Genomic DNA, 21,593 nt, shown 5'->3' with positions numbered 1-21,593 from the left:
GCTCCTTTGCCGAGCAGATAGTTAGAATAGCCTTCAGCTAAGTCCATGGCTACGACCTAGCAAGGCGCCATTAGCCTTACATAGCAATTGATACTTATCGTATAAAGCATGTCTCATCAAGAACGATGTATACAACAAGGATGGATTAACTTTAAGTATTCCAAAAGCTACGTACTTTTCTTTATAGCATTCATTACGTATCCTGTTTCAGACCTCACGCCATCCTTCGTGTGTTTATAGCGTGCGTTGCGGTCCCCTCAAATCACACTGTGTCAGCACATCTGTCGACACATCGCCTATCGACAAGAACTGAGGGCACTGCACAGGTTTCATTCTTGGTCAAATACAACAGCGCCAGCTGCATCTGCATTTATGTTGAAGCACCCGTTTCTCACTGCGTTCCCACATTTTTGTCCAACCTCTGTATACGCAAGTCTCCATGAATGGAGATTACCCACCACCTGGCAGCTGAGGTTAGCTGCTGCTTTCAGCTCTGGCTGTAAGATGTGTTGACATTCTAATATGAACAGCAGCGCTCTAAGGGGCGTTGCCGTGAATGAAAGTATCGCTGACGTGCAGGAGTAAGCGGCCTTCGGCAGTTACGTGACGCACTCCGTTTTCCCTGAAACGTCTTCAAATATAGAGGTAAGTTTCTGGTACTAACGAACCAAGTCCATGACTAATGGTGCATATCACCTCTCTCTCTCTCTCTCTCTCTCTCTCTCTGCAAAGTAGCGAAGTTTGGAACTTCTTTTTGACGTCATCGCCGCAAGTGAACAGCTCATTCCGGTGGAAAGGTGACTAGTCCACTGACGAGACGTGTGATTTTCCCAGAGCGCTGTTCCTACCGCAGACTTCGCTCTAGATCGCGGGCAGTTCGTGCAGGCTGCAACCTGGCCTCGATGCCGCCGCGAAGATCGGGTTCACCGGCTGCTTAACGGGCCGACCGCTTTAGCCCCGTCACGACTCGAGGGGGCTGTTGTCCACCGACCGGTCGCGGAATCCTCCCACCACGCTCGCTACGGCGTTAAAGTACCATCTCTGACCCACATGCCGCTAACTGTCGCTCAAATTCAGGTGGAACTGAACTAACAATGCGAAACTTCGTATCACATTAAAATGGTGTTCCGGATCGGGACACGAACTCGGTACCTTACCTCTGAGGTACCCAGACGGACTCTCGACTCGCCCTCACACAGCTTTACTTCTTCCGGGTTCGAATCCTGGTCCGGTATATACAGTTGTAATCTGCCAGAAAGTTCCAAATCAGCAAACAGTCCGCTCTAGAGTGAAAGATTTAGTTTGGGAACGATCCCCGAGGGTGTGGTTAAGCCATTTTCCTGCGATACCTTTTGTTTTAGGTACGCAGAGCTTCTGAGACGTTTGGAAAGTAACAGACGCTGGCAGAAAAACTTATGGAGGGTAGCTCGATAACACCACCAGAGAAGGTTTTTGTTCTTCGTCAGAAAGCAATACTCTAACGAAACATTACAAGAAATTTCTGTAACAAAACAATTATGTGAAGACATTGCCATTTGCCCTCGAGTCAACAGAATCGCAGAAGTTCCGAAGTGCGGCCATGGGAATAAAAATTAACGCTTTTTCAAAACTATTTTTCTGAAGATATACGTTATCTATTAGAATTATGAAACTCATATCGGTGACTTTTTAATATTTTGCCTATTCTTTTCATTTTGGTCGTTTAAATTTTTGATGGCTTGTCTCGGACATGACGTAACGTGTCAAAATATTTTTTTTACAAAAAATTTATCTGATCGTAAGTAGTTATAAACAGACTAAGGTCATTACAAATTTATACATCATAGTACTAAGTTTCCACCTCGGTAAAAAGTTGACTAAATCAAAATTTCATTAAAAATATTATTATTAAGTTGGAGTTTAGAACAGAATAGGCCTAAATCATTAAGGTTTCACTAAAGGTTAAACCAATCACATGTGCAGTAAAGGCTGTTCAGGTCTATGAAGCCACGATTCTCGTGGACCCCGGCCTTCGTAAATATGACACTGAATGCAGTCTTCGTCGAAGGCTTCACTGATCGTAAAACATTGTTTCCTGTCCGTCAATGACTGTTCTCGGGAATGAAATGTTATTTCCTAGTACACGTATGATGACCACCTCCTTGTGTTCCCGTGAAGCTTTAAGTTTATAACCTAATGTAACTAAGTACTTGGAACTGAAATTTCCACTCCCTTCCCAGATCATTTCAGGGAGTATGAAATTTTCTGCACCTTCTTCCATGCTACTTGCATCCATTTAAATCGTGACTTCCTCATACTTGCCCGTTAAAGGAACAATCCGTAAAAAGTTTGGTTTTTGTCCGGTAGAACCCGAAATTACTTTGTACGATACGACCCTAAAGTACCGCTGATATAGTTTAACATTCTTATTACTTGGGCTAGACATTATCACAGTTTACAATAGAGAGAACAACATCAGTTGCGTCTAAATTTACAAAGTTGTAACATTTCTTACTTGCAAACAAAACAACACTCCAAAGTTAAGTTCGTGAACCGTAAAACTCGCTAGGAACAGGTAACTTGTTGCCACTCCGAAACGCACAGCTGCATCCATTAAAAATCGTGTGAGCGCTCTTTTTTCTTCATAGTTCATGCTGCAAATGCGCTTTAGGTGCTTCCACTAGCTCTGCGGTTTAGCAAATACCTCTTGTCTGATATAACCGGCTGTCTCATACAACCCGACCTTCTCCTACACTTTTATTGTACCGATATTCTGATTTACTAATTTCAAATACCTCAATTTTTAATAAGTAATTTATGCATAACGGTTAAGATAAAAAGACCAACAAGACGGCAGAGTCGGTAAGAATTGCTGCTCGTAAAGCATGGTTCCGCATTCGAGTCGCATTCCGGCACACAGTTTTAATCTGTTAGGAAGCATTAAAACAGCACACACTCCGATGTATGGTGAAAGATTCATTCTGGAAACAATACGAAGCTTATGCATCTTCTTCGGACGTGATATACTCAGTCATGGAGAGAGATTACTCACGTAGACTATTTTTACACCAGTAACCCCTCTACCCAGATTCGTTAAGGGATGTAACTCCCATCTATAGAATGCGTCAATGTTTATGATGTCATATCTCCTGAACTGCTTCGTACAGTGATATAATCTTGTAAGTAAATTCAGTGGTATATTTTGACACTGTCTCTAAAATCTGTTGCAAATAGAGCTAGTAGTAACGAAGTAATGAATTAGATATACCTGAATGAACAGCGAAAATGTAGTAAGTCATGAACGTTTGTCTTATTTTGTGGAGAAGGGGAGAGGGGTATGTCAGCAACAAAAAGTTTCGAAATCGTTTCACATTATGTGTAAGGCTTGTTTGGAAGTCGCCTATTGCTCTCGTTCTCAAACACTGCGTGAATATAGTCTGGGTAATTTACATGTAGTGAGTTACAGTACACTCCAATACATACACTATGTGATCAGAAGTATCCGGACACCCCAGAAACATACGTTTTTCATATCAGGTGCATTGTGCTGCCACCTACTGCCAGGTACTCTATATCAGCGACCTCAGTTGTCATTAGACATCGTGAGAGCAGAATGCGGCGCTCCACGGAACTCACGGACTTCGAACGTGGTCTGGTGATTGGGCGTCACATGCGTCGTACGTCTGCACGCAAGATTTCCACACTCCTGAACGTCCCTAGGTCCACTGTTTACGATGTGATAGTGAATTAGACACGTTAACCGAATGGTCAGCGCGGTGGAATGCCAAGCCAAGGGGCCCAGGTTCGATTCCCGGCTGAGGCAGAAGATTTTCTCCGCTCAGGGACTGGGTGTTGTCTTATCATTTCATTCCCGTCTCCGACGCGCTCAAGTCGCCCAATGTGGCGTCGAATGCAATAAGTACTTGTCCTCACGTACAGCACAAAAGCGTACAGGCCGCCCTCGTCTTTTGACTGACAGAGACCGCCGACAGATGAAGAGGGTCGTAACGTGCAATAGGCAGACATCTATCGAAACCATCACAAAGGAATTCCGAACTGCATCAGGATCCACGTCAAGTACTATGACAGGCGGGAGGTGAGAAAACTTGCGATTTCATGGTCGAGCGGCTGCTCATAAGCCACACATCACGCCGGTAAATGGCAAACGACACCTCGCCTGGTGTAAGGAGCGTAAACATTGGACGACTGAACAGTGGAAAAACGTTGTGCGAAGTGACGAATCACTGTACACAATGTGGCGATCCGATGGCAGGGTGTGGGTATGGCGAATGCCCGGTGAACGTCGTCTTCCAGCGTGTGTAGTGCCAACAGAAAAATTCCGAGGCGGTGGTGTCATGGTGTGGTCGTGTTTTTCATGAAGGGGGCTTGCACTCCTTGTTTTGCGTGGCACTATCACAGCACGGGCCTACATTTATGTTTTAAGCACCACCTTGCTTCCCACTGTTTAAGAGCAATTCGGGGATGGCGATTGCATCTTTCAGCACGATCGAACACCTGTTGATAATGCACGGCCTGTAATGGACTGGCCTGCACAGAGTCCTGACCTGAATCCCACAGAACACCTTTGGGATGTTTTGGAACGCCGACTTCGTGTCAGGCCTCATCGACCGACATTGATACCTCTCCTCAGTGCAGCACTCCGTGAAGAATGGGCTGCAATCCCCAAGAAACCTTCCAGCAACTGATTGAACGTATGCCTGCGACAGTGGAAGCTGTCTTCAAGGCAAAAGTTGGGCCAACACCATATTGAATTCCAGCATTACCGATGGAGGGCGCCAGGAACTTAAGTCATTTTCAGCCAGGTGTCCGGATAGTTTTGATCACAAAGTATATACACAGTTTCTCTCTTTAATACTTTACTTACTGCGTCAAACATTTGACGAAAGATTAGAAGATTATGACACCATATTAAATTTTTTAATTCGATCAGTAATTAAATGAAATACCAGAAATCATTTTTGTTGCCCCTGGAAGAAATTAGACAGGCAACCTGTAACGACGACCAGATGACCGACTGAGGATTTTAGCCATTTATTAGATTACTGACAGATAAATCCAGCACAGACAGGTATTCATTTTGGCAATTTTCTATTAGAAACGAAAAAAAAATCTGTGTTTGTAGTGTAATACCGAAAAAGTTTCATTTCCATGTATTAGTGGAAACACTTTCGAAACTATGAAACAGTGGCACAAAAGATGTTCATAAAGTACAGACGTGAAAATACAGCACATTCTGAACGCCGGGCGCAGCTGCTTCGTGTGTCTACAACGCGATTTTGCTAACGTCTCTATGGCAATGCCTCTTCATACCTGTACAGACGGCTATTGTTTTCGCCTGCAGCAGTTTGCGCTTCGCAGTTGAAACCTGTCAAAAGCGCTGTAAGGTGTCAGGGATTTCCTAAAGACCACACGTTTTAAAACTTCATGTATGGTGCATTTTTTTCACACCTCTCAAAAAAAAAATGGCTCTGAGCACTATGGGACTCAACTGCTGTGGTCATAAGTCCCCTAGAACTTAGAACTACTTAAACCTAACTAACCTAAGGACATCACACACATCCATGCCCGAGGCAGGATTCGAACCTGCGACCGTAGCGGTCGTGCGGTTCCAGACCACACCTCTCATCATCTATGACATATCTATAACCATGTGACTTACAATGACATTTTTACTCAGCGGCACATGTGGATTCTGTCCAGGAAACACATAGCGAATAGACTTAGTAACAAAGAAGTAGTAAACGTCATAATGTGGCATTTTTTCATGCATTTGAGTGCTTCTACATCTACATCTACATTGATACTCCGCAAGCCACCCAACGGTGTGTGGCGGAGGGCACCTATACGTGCCACTGTCATTACCTCCCTTTCCTGTTCCAGTCGCGTATGGTTCGCGGGAAGAACGACTGTCTGAAAGCCTCCGTGCGCGCTCTAATCTCTCTAATTTTAGATTCGTGATCTCCTCGGGAAGTATAAGTAGGGGGAAGCAATATATTCGATACCTCATCCAGAAACGCACCCTCTCGAAACCTGGCGAGCAAGCTACACCGCGATGCAGAGCGCCTCTCTTGCAGAGTCTGCCAATTGAGTTTATTAAACGTCTCCGTAACGCTATCACGGTTACCAAATAACCCAGTGACGAAACGCGCCGCTCTTCTTTGGATCTTCTCTATCTCCTCCGTCAACCCGACCTGGTACGGATCCCACACTGATGAGCAATACTCAAGTATAGGTCGAACGAGTGTTTTGTAAGCCACCTCCTTCGTTGATGGACTACATTTTCTAAGCACTCTCCCAATGAATCTCAACCTGGTACCCGCCTTACCAACAATTAGTTTTATATGATCATTCCACTTCAAATCGTTCCGTACGCATACTCCCAGATATTTTACAGAAGTAACTGCTACCAGTGTTTGTTCCGCTATCATATAATCATACAATAAAGGATCCTTCTTTCTATGTATTCGCAATACATTACATTTGCCTATGTTAAGGGTCAGTTGCCACTCCCTGCACCAAGTGCCTATCCGCTGCAGATCTTCCTGTATTTCGCTACAATTTTCTAATGCAGCAACTTCTCTGTATACTACAGCATCATCCGCGAAAAGCCTCATGGAACTTCCGACACTATCTACTAAGTCATTTATATATATTGTGAAAAGCAATGGTCCCATAACACTCCCCTGTGGCACGCCAGAGGTTACTTTAACGTCTGTAGACATCTCTCCATTGATAACAACATGCTGTGTTCTGTTTGCTAAAAACTCTTCAATCCAGCCACACAGCTGGTCTGATATTCCGTAGGCTCTTACTTTGTTTATCAGGCGACAGTGCGGAACTGTATCGAACGCCTTCCGGAAGTCAAGAAAAATAGCATCTACCTGGGAGCCTGTATCTAATATTTTCTGGGTCTCATGAACAAATAAGGCGAGTTGGGTCTCACACGATCGCTGTTTCCGGAATCCATGTTGATTCCTACATAGTAGATTCTGGGTTTCCAGAAATGACATGATACGCGAGCAAAAAACATGTTCTAAAATTCTACAAGAGATCGACGTAAGAGATATAGGTCTATAGTTTTGCGCATCTGCTCGACGACCCTTCTTGAAGACTGGGACTATCTGTGCTCTTTTCCAATCATTTGGAACCTTCCGTTCCTCTAGAGACTTGCGGTACACGGCTGTTAGAAGGGGGGCAAGTTCTTTCGCGTACTCTGTGTAGAATCGAATTGGTATCCCGTCAGGTCCAGTGGACTTTCCTCTATTGAGTGATTCCAGTTGCTTTTCTATTCCTTGGACACTTATTTCGATGTCAGCCATTTTTTCGTTTGTGCGAGGATTTAGAGAAGGAACTGCAGTGCGGTCTTCCTCTGTGAAACAGCTTTGGAAAAAGGTGTTTAGTATTTCAGCTTTACGCGTGTCATCCTCTGTTTCAATGCCATCATCATCCCGGAGTGTCTGGATATGCTGTTTCGAGCCACTTACTGACTTAACGTAAGACCAGAACTTCCTAGGATTTTCTGTCAAGTCGGTACATAGAAGTTTACTTTCGAATTCACTAAACGCTTCACGCTTATGGTGTCATATCTCAAATGTGATAGGTAGGTGGTTCTTATCCCAAAGCTATTTTGCCTGGCAGTAAGGGATGTGTGTACCAAGTTTGGTTGAAACCACGAATGGTTTCAATCCTTGATTATTTAGTTTTCTTCCTGTGACGGCGAAGAGTCTGAAGCTTCTGTACAGAGTCTCTACTAATGAAAATACCAACGGAGGGATATTGAAGTAGGTTTGCGTCTGCACTGCAAACTTCTTGACACCAAAAACTCAGCATGTTATCCCGAATGGGGAGTAGGGGCCAAGTAATTCGGGGTGTGCCCCAGAGAACTGTGATATGGTCTTTATAGTTCAGACGTATTAATGCTTCACCAGGTGGTATCAATAGAAATTTCAAACTTTTCACATATGCATTTCTTGTATAGGTGGAAGTTTCATTAAATAAAAAAATGTTGCAGTATCTCTCTACCTCTTGATTAGGAATCAGTCTAGACTGGCAACCAGCTCTTCGTATCGAGAAACGAATTCTGCTCTCCGAGAAAAGTAAAATATTCTAAGGTACACTATGAATTATTCCTCCTGAATTAGTCTTGTCGTAGAAACAACAGTGCGTGAGAATATAGTGGAACGATCACTTTCGTTCAGTTACATTACCTGTACCAAATAAAAGGTGGACTTCGATTTCTTGATACCGTACTAGTAAACTGCCGATTCTGCTCGAGAGAGATTGTCCACGAAACATTTTTACGGCTTAAACGACAATACTGCTGAAGTACAGGATCCCTAACAGTCCTGGACATATCGTGCGTGCAAGAAAAACGGGCAGCAGAAAGCTTATTTGTTCTGTGGCAGTACAGGGAATAGCTAAGAACTTTAATTGGTAGACAGCGAGAAACATGGTCTCAGATATCTAATCCCAACGTCCCAAAAAATCCATACCATCGAGTTTCAGAGCCAAATTTACGTATACAGTCCTCTATGCATCGCTCGCATAGAGATTAACAGAAAGCATAAAGATATATATAAGCCCCATTTTCAAACAGAATAAACCTGACTTGAACGAAAAGAATTGAAACTATTCTTTAAGGTTTTGTCGACGAAGAGACGCAACAAAGGAAGGAAGGGGGCAGTAAATTGGCAGTTTCGAGGAAATCACCCCGTTATTGGTCTTAATTTAAGGACATAACGGAAAACCAAAAACTAGATGGCCGGGCAAGGATTTAAACACCATTACTACTGAATGGTAAATCAAACGGAAAGAAACCCTAATATTTGGTTCATTAAATTCAGTTTAGTATGCATCTTACCAGTAAATCGAAGGGGACGGAATAGTATGTTTAGTTTGTCAACAAATGTCATCGACACTACGTGTGCCATTGTAATTATAAGCTGGTTTGCAAGCTAGAGATTTCATTAGCTGCCATTGCCGCAAAATCCAATAGTCGCATTTATTCCAGTTTATAGATGCAAAATTGTATACTGAAGGATTACCAGTATGTGTAATTTGCCAGCAATTCAGTTCATGAGAGGAGAACTAAACGAAATGGCAACCTTTATGTCTCTCCACCTCCACTAATTCAGTGTCCCGTTATAATCTGTCATGTTCCAGTCATCTGAAGCAGCATATTTTTATGCTCCTCACTGAGATCCACTCGCGATATTTAACCGATAACACGAGTTATTCAGTATAAGGAAATGATAAAATATAAATATGCAGGAAATGAAGTAGGCAAAAGGGAATACACATGTCTAAAAAAAAAATGGTTCAAATGGCTCTGAGCACTATGGAACTTCTGAGGTCATCAGTCCCCTAGAACTCAGAACTACTTAAACCTAACTAACCTAAGGACATCACACACATCCATGCCCGATGCAGGATTCGAACCTGCGACCGTAGCGGCCGCGTGGTTCCAGACTGTAGCGCCTAGAACCGCTCGGCCACTCCGGCCGGCGGTAAATGTATTCCTGACCATCAGTGTAAGTAGTGATACTTGTAAAATACTAACACGATTTCTCCACAGAAGAATAGAGTGACTGGTAGAAGCTGAATACTGGGGGAAGATCCCACTTGTGTTCGGGAGAAATTTGGAAGTAATACTGATCCTACGACTTATCTTTATAAGATTTGTAGATTTACTGTAATCGTTCATCAATGTTGACTGGGATAATCTCTCTGAAATTCTGAAGATAGCAGGTAGGGTAAGGTTATCTAGAACTTCCACAGAGATCAGAGAACAGTTGTACGAGTAGAGGGGCACGAAAGGGAAGCAGTGTTTGAGAAGGGAATGAGACGGAGTTGTAGCCCATCCCCGACGTTATTCAGTCTGTACATAGAACAAGCAGTAAAGGAAACCAAAGAAAAATTTGGTGTGGGAATTAAAAGTCCAGAGAGGAGAAATATAAATAATGTGAAGTTGCGATGACATTTTCGTTCTGTCATACGGCAAAGGATATGGAAAGTTAGTTGAATGGAGTGGATAGCCTCTTAAAAGGTTGTAACGAAAATTAACAGAAGTAAAATAAGGGTAATGGAATATAGTATAAATCAGCCGATGTCGAGGGAATTTGATTCGGAAAGGATTCGGTTTAGTTGACGTGCAGCTGTTTTCGATGTAAATTTCTGGTGTAGTCATTTAACCATGCCATGTCCTTCCTATTCCTTACTATCTTCCGCAGCACGAACTCAACCTGTGCATGCAGTACACTGTTTCTCAATTTGTGCCACAGATCTTTCACATTGGCCTCTCAATAGGTAAACGTGATGTTGGCTGCTCACACAGTTTACACTTTTCGTGTCACACAAATTAAACACTAAACAGCATCTTAATTTCAATTTTATGAGGTCAACAATGTCATAATTCCTATCTCTACATCCGCTGAATCTAAAAGTTCGGGAACATTTGCTGTCAACAGATGTCATCTTATCCAACTGCTCAAATTAATGAAGCATTGTAAGTGTTAACCCATGTGTAACGTGTAAAGTAAACGAAATCTGATTGCGTGCTTTTGTTTCTTTGTCTCTTATCATAATATGGGGAATACCAAGCATTTTTACGTATAAAAATAGGGTAAAACAGTATTCTCTAAATAAATGCCTGAGAGATGCTTTAGTATTCAAAAGAACGGTTAGTAGATCAATATGCATTCCATTATTAGTGGGAGCAGTATTACATAATTTCTTTTAATCATCAGGTACATTTTGTATGGCGCTGGTTTTATGGTAAGTTCAAACACCAACAAACAGAAAAATTGTTGAACGAACAGAATATTCCATTAAGCCAAGAAAAGATCACTAGAGTACATGGAACACAATGTCTGGTATCTTCAGCAATAACGAATTATGTGGGTACTCTAGTGGTACGCGGACTGAGCGACACAGAATGATGGTTTGATCAAAAACCAACAGCGCATCAACATCCGATAAACACACACACACACACACACACACACACACACACATTATACGAGCGCGCGCCTGAACAGACAGTAGCACGTCCTTTTCAAACTGAAGAACTCTTTGTTCTTTTCAGCGAAGTTCGAAGCCAAAATACTGCCTCTGCGTTATTCTCAAATCGTCTCGAGTTTTTAGACGTATTGGTAGTTCCTTCGACAAAGTCTTCTTCGGCGAGTAATTTATACATTTCTTTCTACATTCACTGTGCGTAAGCGCAAAACAAATGCTGGAAAGGGAAACGTGATGCTTCCAGTTTACAACTGTGCTGAATTTTGCGCAACTTTAGATTTTCATTTTAGTGAACACATCAGAGCTTTCGACGTAGAAGGCTTAAGGAGAGTTTTAAGTCCAGACGATAAAAACACCATTAGATACTCAAGAAAACTGTCTCGGGAAAGTGGTGGTGGTTAGTGTTTAACGTCCCGTCGACAACGAGGTCATTAGCGACGGAGCGCAAGTTCGGGTTACGGAAGGATTGGGAAGGAAATCGGCCGTGCCCTTTCAAAGGAACCATCCCGGCATTTGCCTGAAACGATTTAGGGAAATCACGGAAAACCTAAATCAGGATGGCCGGAGACGGGATTGAACCGTCGTCCTGCCGAATGCGAGTCCAGCGTGCTAACCACTGCGCCACCTCGCTCGGTCTCGGGAAAGTAGCAGTATCTTAAGCGACTGCTGTGAACTTATGCTGTGTTGCTTATCAAGAGAGAAATGTCTCCAAGTTCCCCGAATTATCGTTGTTACGAAACTGTTTTTGCCTTGATCGATAAGAGTATTTTTCTTATTATAAAAATGTTAGCGATATCTAACGTAAACAGGTAAACATCTAGAAAAATTATGGTTTGTTGGCTCTAGTGAAATTCAAAATAAAAGTAAGCACTAGGTTTGTAACGACTGTGGTCTGAAACGACTGTACACATGAATGGTCCCCACTAGTTGACATTTAACCGAATGATATAAAAGAGCAAAGGTCGATGTGAAACTTGACAGTGAGAACAGAGTCCGCGCTGCTGTGTAACTGCTACCTCAGACCTTTTCTAACGTTTACAAACATTCGTACTTATAGCTCGTGACTGAATTACACGACACACATTTCAGGAACTTCTCAAAACCTATCATCTGACACATTAAAAACAGCACTCCGTTGACGTAAAAGTTTTTTGTTAACTCGGAATTATTGACCTCACAATCTAGCTTCCTATAAAGGCATCACTAGCTTCCATTCGGATAAATTGGGTATGATGTCGTTTATCCAACAAATTAGGGCATTGTTTGTGGGATCGACATTGTGTGTTGAATTTTCTTATCTAACTTTACACTGCATTTTCTTACCAACCTGCTCACCAGCTGCAACCACCTCTATCAGCCGATCTGTAATTTGGGTTTCATGACATTTAACATTGAGGCTTTGTTCCCTATTTATCTACTGATGGTTCTAAGTCTTGACATATTAACGTCAAAGCTCCAAAAGATAGACGAAGTATACTGATCCTCGTTTGCAAAAAAATGTTAAGTATCATGTGCTAAAAATCTAAGTGTGATGTTACATTGCCGCCAATTTGACTAAAAATTTAACTTTCACCGATACTTTATTTTTCCCTTATACGTTTTGTTTGTTGGGTCACATCTTAAGAGTGGTACATCCGCTACGATTTCAGGCTTGACATGAATTTTTAACATTGAGACAAGGGCCTGACAAGAACAAAACATTGGGGTCTGTCATTCGGTGTGCACTTCCTACATATTAATATGTAGCTCGTAGCTACGACGACAATTTTTAACATTGAAAGTTTTTCAATAAAATATTTGAGAAAAGCAGTATTTGAAAACGAACGTCTGAGTCCATTAAGCTGCTTGAGAGCGTATCTGTTCTCAGAAACGCTTCTAACGCAAGAAAAACTTCTCAGTAATTCCTTGTGTGTACCTTGAAAGGGCCTCTGCTTAATCGTGCAGCTATCCAAAGCACTCATCAAGGTGTGGGTCGAGTCGGCTACCTTCGAAAAGACGGCCGGAGTGGCCAGATGATGCAGTTTTCTACCCGTCACCTCGAATGTTCGAGGTGACGCTTTGAGAACAAGGCGGATCGCTGACCGCAGAGGCTCACTCTGGGTGAGAAGAATAAACTGCGCGCGTGCGTACACACTACACACATACTATCGGCGACGCTGAAGAGTGAAAGGAATGAAGGAAATAGGACGCTGTGAAGTTTGTATGAGGTTCAAAATAAATACATTTGCGTACAAAACTAATTTTGGTTCAGCAAACAACGTAATGCTTTACGTGAACGGTGTGCCACTGTCCAGAACATACGCTCTTACCTGCATTCCGGTAACGGAATTAGCTTCGGGAGTTTACGTGAAGCAGAAGGTGCTCGGCGATCATCAGTATTTAGCCTTTCGTAATGTATGTTTACGCGGCTTCCCATGGTTCGAATAATGTTTCTTGTTTTGCTGTGACTGACGGACGTGGAAACCATTTAACCAGCAGGTTTCTCCGCGTGATTATTCTGGCTCAGACGATAGTAAACTACAGTACTGGTTCTGGTTTCCGTCGAATGTATGCGTGCGAAATTGTGTGTAGGTAAACAAAGCACTCTGACGTAGCAGAGTACCTTTCCTCTGTAATTTGCCATGTGAATGGTACGTCCCTTCGCAGGAGTAAAATTCTTGTGGTTTTGTTCAGCTCTAGGCTTTCCTCTTGTTTTGCACGCCAGCAAGCTTTTTTATTTTGCTAAATCTGTTACAGTACTGGCGTCAGAATTTGGAAACGCCACTGCCATCTGTCGGTTAAACTCAGCTACAGACCGCTGCCGCTACAGCACGCTTTGCGCACCAGGAACACCTACGCCATCTGTTAAAGAAGATTGAAACTACTAGAATGTTTTCGTGGGGCTCTACACGTCCTTGATCGCTAAGGCCGGTATTACACTATCAAATTTCTTTGTCCAATATTTGATCAAAGATGTGATCCAATATTCCGTCCAATATATTGGACAAAGATCTTTGACGTAGCGCTAGAAGGGGTATTACACTGTCATCAAATTTTTCGTCAAAGTTCAAGATGGCTGACAACAACTTGTTATTAACCGCAGTAGTTCTACGTACTCCAACTGCATTGTGTGCACATGCGGAAAAGAAGTGGGGGGAAAAAATGGAACCATACACACGAGGTTGACAGTCTTAAAAGTCCTGAGATTACAACTTGATAATAAATTCAGTTGGGAGGAGCACACCACAGAACTGCAGAAACGCCTTAACAAATCTGTACTTGCAATTCGAGTGTTAGCAGACATAGGCAACATAAAAATGAAAAAGCTTGCATACTTTCATTCCATAATGTCATATGGGATAATATTTTGGGGTAAATCTTGAAGTCAAACAAAAGTTTTCAAGGTCCAAAAGCGTGTAATACGTATTATTTGTGGAGTAAATTCACGGACCTCCTGCAGAAACCTCTTCAAAGAACTGGGTACTTCAGATTCTTGCATTGGTACTGGGGGAAAATAAGAAAGAAAATGAAATTGTTGGCGGGCCAGAAGTACAGTGAGACTGTCGTTTGGACGTACGAGATTTGCAGGTTAGCTTTTTTTGTTTTGTATTTCATGCCTAGATACTTCCGTAGAGATATTGTTGCATGTGGATCATTATATGTAATGATTATTACAATACATGCAACGATATGTTTGTACAGTTATCTAGGCATGAGAAACAAACAAAAAAAACTATAACTCTCGTAGGCCCAAATGACAGAGTCTCACTATACTTCCTGCTCGCAGGTTAACTACTGCCTCTCAGTATATTTACTTCTTAATAAAATTTGTCGTAAATAATATATCTCTTTTTCCAACAAACAACTCAGTTCATACATACAATACCAGGAACAAAAATGATCTGCACAAGGACTTAAAAACACTTACTTTAGTTCAAAAAGGGGTCCACTACTCAGGAACACTCATCTTCAATAATTTCCCAGGAAACACAAAAAATTTAGTTAGAAATAAAGATCAGTTTAAAAGGAGCCTGAAAGACTTACTACTGGCCAACTCCTTCTACTCCATTGGCGAAATTTTTAATAGAAACAAATGATGTATTGTATTTATTCATACTATTAGTATTTTTATTTCAGCTTTAAAAAAATCGACATGTTCCACATCCACGAGGATCTCCTCAGCACGGATCTATGGAACGAAAAACTAATCTAATCTGGGTGAAGCCGTGGGTTTTACGACGACACGATAAAAGCATTCAACAAAACTTGTTACGTGAGCTTACAGTGGAAGACGTCAAGTCGTACATCAATTACTTAAGAATGGATGAGCATACATTTCTGTATGTGCTCAATGAAGTGTATCCTCATATCACAAAGCACAATTTTCACTTAAGAACTGCTATATCTTCAGAAGACAGGCTCACTATAACACTCCGATTCCTTGCTACAGGAGAGGGTTATGTTAGGTTAGGTCTCCAATCTTCTTAATGTATTTTTGTATTCAGGGTGCCTCACGTTGTAAAGCGCCTCATAAGCTTCAGACATCTCTATTAATTCTGTAGTTGTCGGCACACACCAATTGTATTTACCGGCAATGGTTATAAAAACACTACAGACGACAGAACGCTGCAGCGATGCTAGCGCTCCGCGTGGTAACATTTCGCATTGCAGTGAACAGAAGACAAGCGATTTCTTTGATCAAATATACGGCCTCGGCCTAGATTTGATCAAATATTGGACGACATTTGTCAAAGATCCCTATTACACTATCAAAAATCTTTGACAAAGATATTGGACAAAGATATTGGACAAAGAAATTTGATAGTGTAATACCGGCCTAAGGCCGGTATTACACTATCAAATTTCTTTGTCCAATATCTTTGTCAAAGATATTTGATAGTGTAATAGGGATCTTTGACAAATGTCGTCCAATATTTGATCAAATCTAGGCCGAGGCCGTATATTTGATCAAAGAAATCGCTTGTCTTCTGTTCACTGCAATGCGATATGTTACCACGCGGAGCGCTAGCATCGCTGCAGCGTTCTGTCGTATGTAGTGCTTTTATAACCATTGCCGGTAAATACAGTTGGTGTGAGCCGACAACTACAGAATTAATAGAGATGTCTGAAGCTTATGAGGCGCTTTACAACGTGAGGCACCCTGAATAAAAAATAGATTAAGAAGATTGGAGACCTAACCTGACCTAACCTAACATAACCCTCTCCTGTAGCAAGGAATCGGAGTGTTATAGTGAGCCTGTCTTCTGAAGATGTAGCAGTTCTTAAGTGAAAATTGTGCTTTGTGATATGAGGATACACTTCATTGAGCACATACAGAAATGTATGCTCATCCATTCTTAAGTAATTGATGTACGACTTGACGTCTTCCACTGTAAGCCCACGTAACAAGTTTTGTTGAATGCTTTTATCGTGTCGTCGTAAAACCCACGGCTTCACCCAGATTAGATTAGTTTTTCGTTCCATAGATCCGTGCTGAGGAGATCCTCGTGGATGTGGAACTGCCGATTTTTTTTAAGCTGGAATAAAAATACTAATAGTATGAATAAATACATCGTTTGTTTCTATTAAAAATTTCGCCAATGGAGTAAAAGGAGTTGGCCAGTAGTAAGTCTTTCAGGCTCCTTTTAAACTGATCTTTATTTCTAACTAAATTTTTTATGTTTCCTGGCAAATTATTGAAGATGAGTGTTCCTGAGTAGTGGACCCCTTTTTGAACTAAAGTAAGTGTTTTTAAGTCCTTGTGCAGATCATTTTTGTTCCTGGTATTGTATGTATGAACTGAGTTGTTTGTTGGAATAAGAGATATATTATTTACGACAAATTTTATTAAGAAGTAAATATACTGAGAGGCAGTAGTTAACCTGCGAGCCGGAAGTATAGTGAGACTGTCATTTGGGCCTACGAGAGTTATAGTTTTTTTTTGTTTGTTTCTCATGCCTAGATAACTGTACAAATATATCGTTGCATGTATTGTAATAATCATTACATATAATGATCCACATGCAACAATATCTCTACGGAAGTATCTAGGCATGAAATACAAAACAAAAAAGCTAACCTGCAAATCTCGTACGTCCAAACGACAGTCTCACTGTACTTCTGGCCCGCCAACAGTTTAATTTTCTTTCTTATTTTCCCCCAGTACCAATGCAAGAATCTGAAGTACCCGGTTCTTTGAAGAGGTTTCTGCAGGAGGTCCGTGAATTTACTCCACAAATAATACGTATTACACGCTTTTGGACCATGAAAACTTTTGTTTGACTTCAAGATTTACCCCAAAATATCATCCCATATGACATTATGGAATGAAAGTATGCAAGCTTTTTCATTTTTATGTTGCCTATGTCTGCTAACACTCGAATTGCAAATACAGATTTGTTAAGGCGTTTCTGCAGTTCTGTGGTGTGCTCCTCCCAACTGAATTTATTATCAAGTTGTAATCCCAGGACTTTTAAGACTGTCAGCCTCGTATGTATGGTTCCATTTTCTCCCCCCACTTTTCCGCATGTGCACACAATGCAATTGTAGTACGTAGAACTGCTGCGGTTACAAGTTGTTGTCAGCCATCTTGAACTTTGACGAAAAATTTGATGACAGTGTAATACCCCTTGTAGGGCTACGGCCGGTATTACACTATCAAATTTCTTTGTCCAATATCTTTGTCCAATATCTTTGTCAAAGATTTTTGATAGTGTAATAGGGATCTTTGACAAATGTCGTCCAATATTTGATCAAATCTAGGCCGAGGCCGTATATTTGATCAAAGAAATCGCTTGTCTTCTGTTCACTGCAATGCGATATGTTACCACGCGGAGCGCTAGTATCGCTGCAGCGTTCTGTCGTCTGTAGTGTTTTTATAACCATTGCCGGTAAATACAATTGGTGTGTGCCGACAACTACAGAATTAATACAGATGTCTGAAGCTTATGAGGCGCTTTACAACGTGAGGCACCCTGAATACAAAAATAGAATAAGAAGATTGGAGACCTAACCTAACCTAACCTAACCTAACATAACATAACCCTCTCCTGTAGCAAGGAATCGGAGTGTTACAGTGAGCCTGTCTTCTGAAGATGTAGCAATTCATAAGTGAAAATTGTGCTTTGTGATATGAGGATACACTTCATTGAGCACATACAGAAATGTATGCACATCCATTCTTAAGTAATTGAAGTACGACTTTACGTCTTCCACTGTAAGCTCACATAACAAGTTTTGTTGAATGCTTTTATCATGTCGTCGTAAAACCCACGGCTTCACCCTGATTAGATTAGTTTTTCGTTCCATAGATCCGTGCTGAGGAGATCCTCTTGGATGTGGAACATGTCGATTTTTTTTAAGTTGAAATAAAAATACTAGTGGTATGAATAAATACATCATTTGTTTCTATTAAAAATTTCGCCAAGGGCGTAGAAGGAGTTGGCCAGTAGTAAGTCTTTCAGGCTCCTTTTAAACTGATCTTTATTTCTAACTAAATTTTTTGTTTCCTGGCAAATTATTGAAGATGAGTGTTCCTGAGTAGTGGACCCCTTTTTGAACTAAAGTAAGTGTTTTCAAGTCCTTGTGCAGATCATTTTTGTTCCTGGTATTGTATGTATGAACTGAGTTGTTTGTTAGAAAAAGAGATATATTAATTACGACAAATTTTATTAAGAAGTAAATATACTGAGAGGCAGTAGTTAACCTGCGAGCCGGAAGTATAGTGAGACTCTTGTCATTTGGGCCTACGAGAGTTATAGTTTTTTTTTGTTTGTTTCTCATGCCTCGATAACTGTACAAACATATCGTTGCATGTATTGTAATAATCATTACATATAATGATCCACATGCAACAATATCTCTACGGAAGTATCTAGGCATGAAATACAAAACAAAAAAAGCTAACCTGCAAATCTCGTACGTCCAAACGACAGTCTCACTGTACTTCTGGCCCGCCAACAGTTTCATTTTCTTTCTTATTTTCCCCCAGTACCAATGCAAGAATCTGAAGTACCCAGTTCTTTGAAGAGGTTTCTGCAGGAGGTCCGTGAATTTACTCCACAAATAATACGTATTACACGCTTTTGGACCGTGAAAACTTGTTTGACTTCAAGATTTACCCCAAAATATTATCCCATACGACATTATGGAATGAAAGTATGCAAGCTTTTTCATTTTTATGTTGCCTATGTCTGCTAACACTCGAATTGCAAATACAGATTTGTTAAGGCGTTTCTGCAGTTCTGTGGTGTGCTCCTCCCAACTGAATTTATTATCAAGTTGTAATCCCAGGACTTTTAAGGCTGTCAACCTCGTATGTATGGTTCCATTTTTTCCCCCACTTCTTTTCCGCATGTGCACACAATGCAATTGGAGTACGTAGAACTGCTGCGGTTAATAACAAGTTGTTGTCAGCCATCTTGAACTTTGACGAAAAATTTGATGACAGTGTAATACCCCCTCTAACGCTACGTCAAAGATCTTTGTCAAGTATATTGGACGGAATATTGGATCACATCTTTGATCAAATCTTTGACAAAGAAATTTGATAGTGTAATACCGGCCTACGTCAAAGATCTTTGTCAAATATATTGGACAGAATATTGGATCACATCTTTGATCAAATCTTTGACAAAGAAATTTGATAGTGTAATACCGGCCTAACGCAGGCTTGGGCGGTGGCATAGGGGTTGCCAGTTCGAATCCTGGGACCGGCAGAAATTATTACTGGTTAACTATGCACTGAAAGATTGTAGCACAAAATCCTTGCACCAGTGTACACACCTTTGCCGGAATGAGGGCATGTCGCTCCATGATAAACCATCCATCTGAATGGAGGGAAAATATACTCGTATAAAGCTCAAAACCTTTTTATTGCATACCAAGGAATTTGTTTACACACCTGTATGTGCACAAACAATTTTTTCGTGATTGCTTATGTGATATTTCAGAACATCCCAGCGTTTCGCTGTGAACGTTGCTCTCTGATTCGAAAGTGTTCTTTTTCTGTACCATTTGAGCAGCTTACGTAACGCCCCTGTAGATGACAGTTTGTTGATCTGTAACTGTGTTGCTTCTATAAGTACTTTTTCAGATTGTCCCTTATTTGTTCAGATGTGCGAGTAACACCACATGGCGGCGTTTTGTCCCTTTCCACCCGAACAATGCGTCAAACTATTATTTCCAAGAAGTAACTAAATTTTCTCAGGTAAATGGCTGTAAGGAAATTCTTTCACTGAATTAAACTTTCCTAATTAATTTAGATTTTTTCCGCAGGTGCTACACTCTGACTGGTACTTTGCTTACGTTGGGGATTGTGCGTCTGGAAGGTCTATCGTAGTTCAGCTTTTTTTTTTTACAATTAAAATCTTCAGTGAAGTCGTGGTAATTTGCCTTTAGATTGCTGGTGGAGTGGATAATAGCTTTCCGACCACAGTTCATCTTTTACCCTCCTTCCATAAAGTCAGCAGTTTTGCTAGTCAGAGGAGATCAAATATTAGCTTCACTTTTTCATATTTTTAGTTTTCCGTGCATTTCCCCTCACCATTATTTCTTCAACGCGTAATTCAGTCAACAGGAGTGAAACATGCGATCCTCGACCGTTTCTGTTCATTACTAGTTGCCTTTTGTGGGTAACTAAAGTTTTTACAGTGACTCTGCTGCCATGTGTAGATGATGAAGACAATTCCTGGCACGTTTTAAACTGTGTCCGTGACGTCTGCGAGCAACTGTTAATGGAAGAGGCTTGTTTGGCATTGTACCACACAGTTGTATTCCCCTTCAATTCTCGTATGAAGCGCGGGAAGAAGTTATACGTCCAGTATTACGTTATCAATCTTGGTCAAAGAAATATGATGAACAGTCGGTGAAATTTCTTTGTCAAAGATCTTTAACGTGGCGCAAAAAGGGCATTACACTACCATCAAAAATATTTCGTCATAATTTCTTCAGAATGGCTGACTAGTAGTTCCAGAAAAACTGCATGATCTCTACTGAGAAATTATTTTTAATACTGTTAGTGTCATAGTTCCCTAAACGCTGGACTGATTTTTCCAATACGAATACGAAACATAATTAATTTAATCTCTCACCTCCTTATAATAATGAAACACAATAATAAAATTTGAGTGCGGTATATTATAAACAGTTCCCATTAGACAAGTCGTCATCCTATCCTCGGAAACCTTAACGTGAGAAATGGTTTGCGGCCAGATGTGTTGCGTTCAGAATCAACCAATTACGTCTGCATGCTTGCCAAGAACTTTCTGCTGCTTTACGCCGATTGTAGTGCGTTTCGCGAATATTTTTACGATTATATTCAAAACGAGGCACTTTTTTGCATTCTTGGACAATAGCGCCTGTTTATTCTCATGAAAGATTGTAGCGTCTCCTGGCCAATTGTCATAAAAAGCGTGTGACAGGATTTTTTCCGTGTGTGTAAGACCAGTTACCATGTATCGATATAGTGCCACGCACACGGCGAAAGAGAAATAATTTAAACACGAATAAACATGACCAAGTGAAGCAATAAAGCAAGTCTGTGGAAACATTTCACGAATATATTGTGTGTGTATGTAGAACATTCATAATTATTTGAC

At 41.1% G+C, this 21,593-nt stretch overlaps 1 protein-coding gene across 4 annotated transcripts in view; it reads right to left on the bottom strand.

The window, feature by feature from the left end:
- LOC124781209 (scoloptoxin SSD14) overlaps window positions 1-21,593 on the bottom strand; it is a 534,282-nt gene that overhangs the window by 151,218 nt on the left and 361,471 nt on the right. Inside the window, exon 1 of one of the 4 annotated variants that reach the window (XM_047253840.1) lies at window positions 13,326-13,447. The exons of the other annotated variants lie outside the window; for them this stretch is intronic. Coding sequence (XP_047109796.1) covers window positions 13,326-13,432 — 107 coding nt within the window. The 5' untranslated portion in view covers window positions 13,433-13,447. Of the gene's footprint in view, window positions 1-13,325; window positions 13,448-21,593 lie in introns of those variants that run through there. 4 annotated transcript variants of the gene reach the window in all.

This window comes from Schistocerca piceifrons, chromosome 1 (genome assembly GCF_021461385.2).
Source record: "Schistocerca piceifrons isolate TAMUIC-IGC-003096 chromosome 1, iqSchPice1.1, whole genome shotgun sequence".
NCBI classification, from domain to species: Eukaryota; Metazoa; Arthropoda; class Insecta; order Orthoptera; family Acrididae; genus Schistocerca; species Schistocerca piceifrons.
Note: the sequence above shows the minus strand (reverse complement) of the source record. Positions and strands in the feature narration are given on the sequence as shown.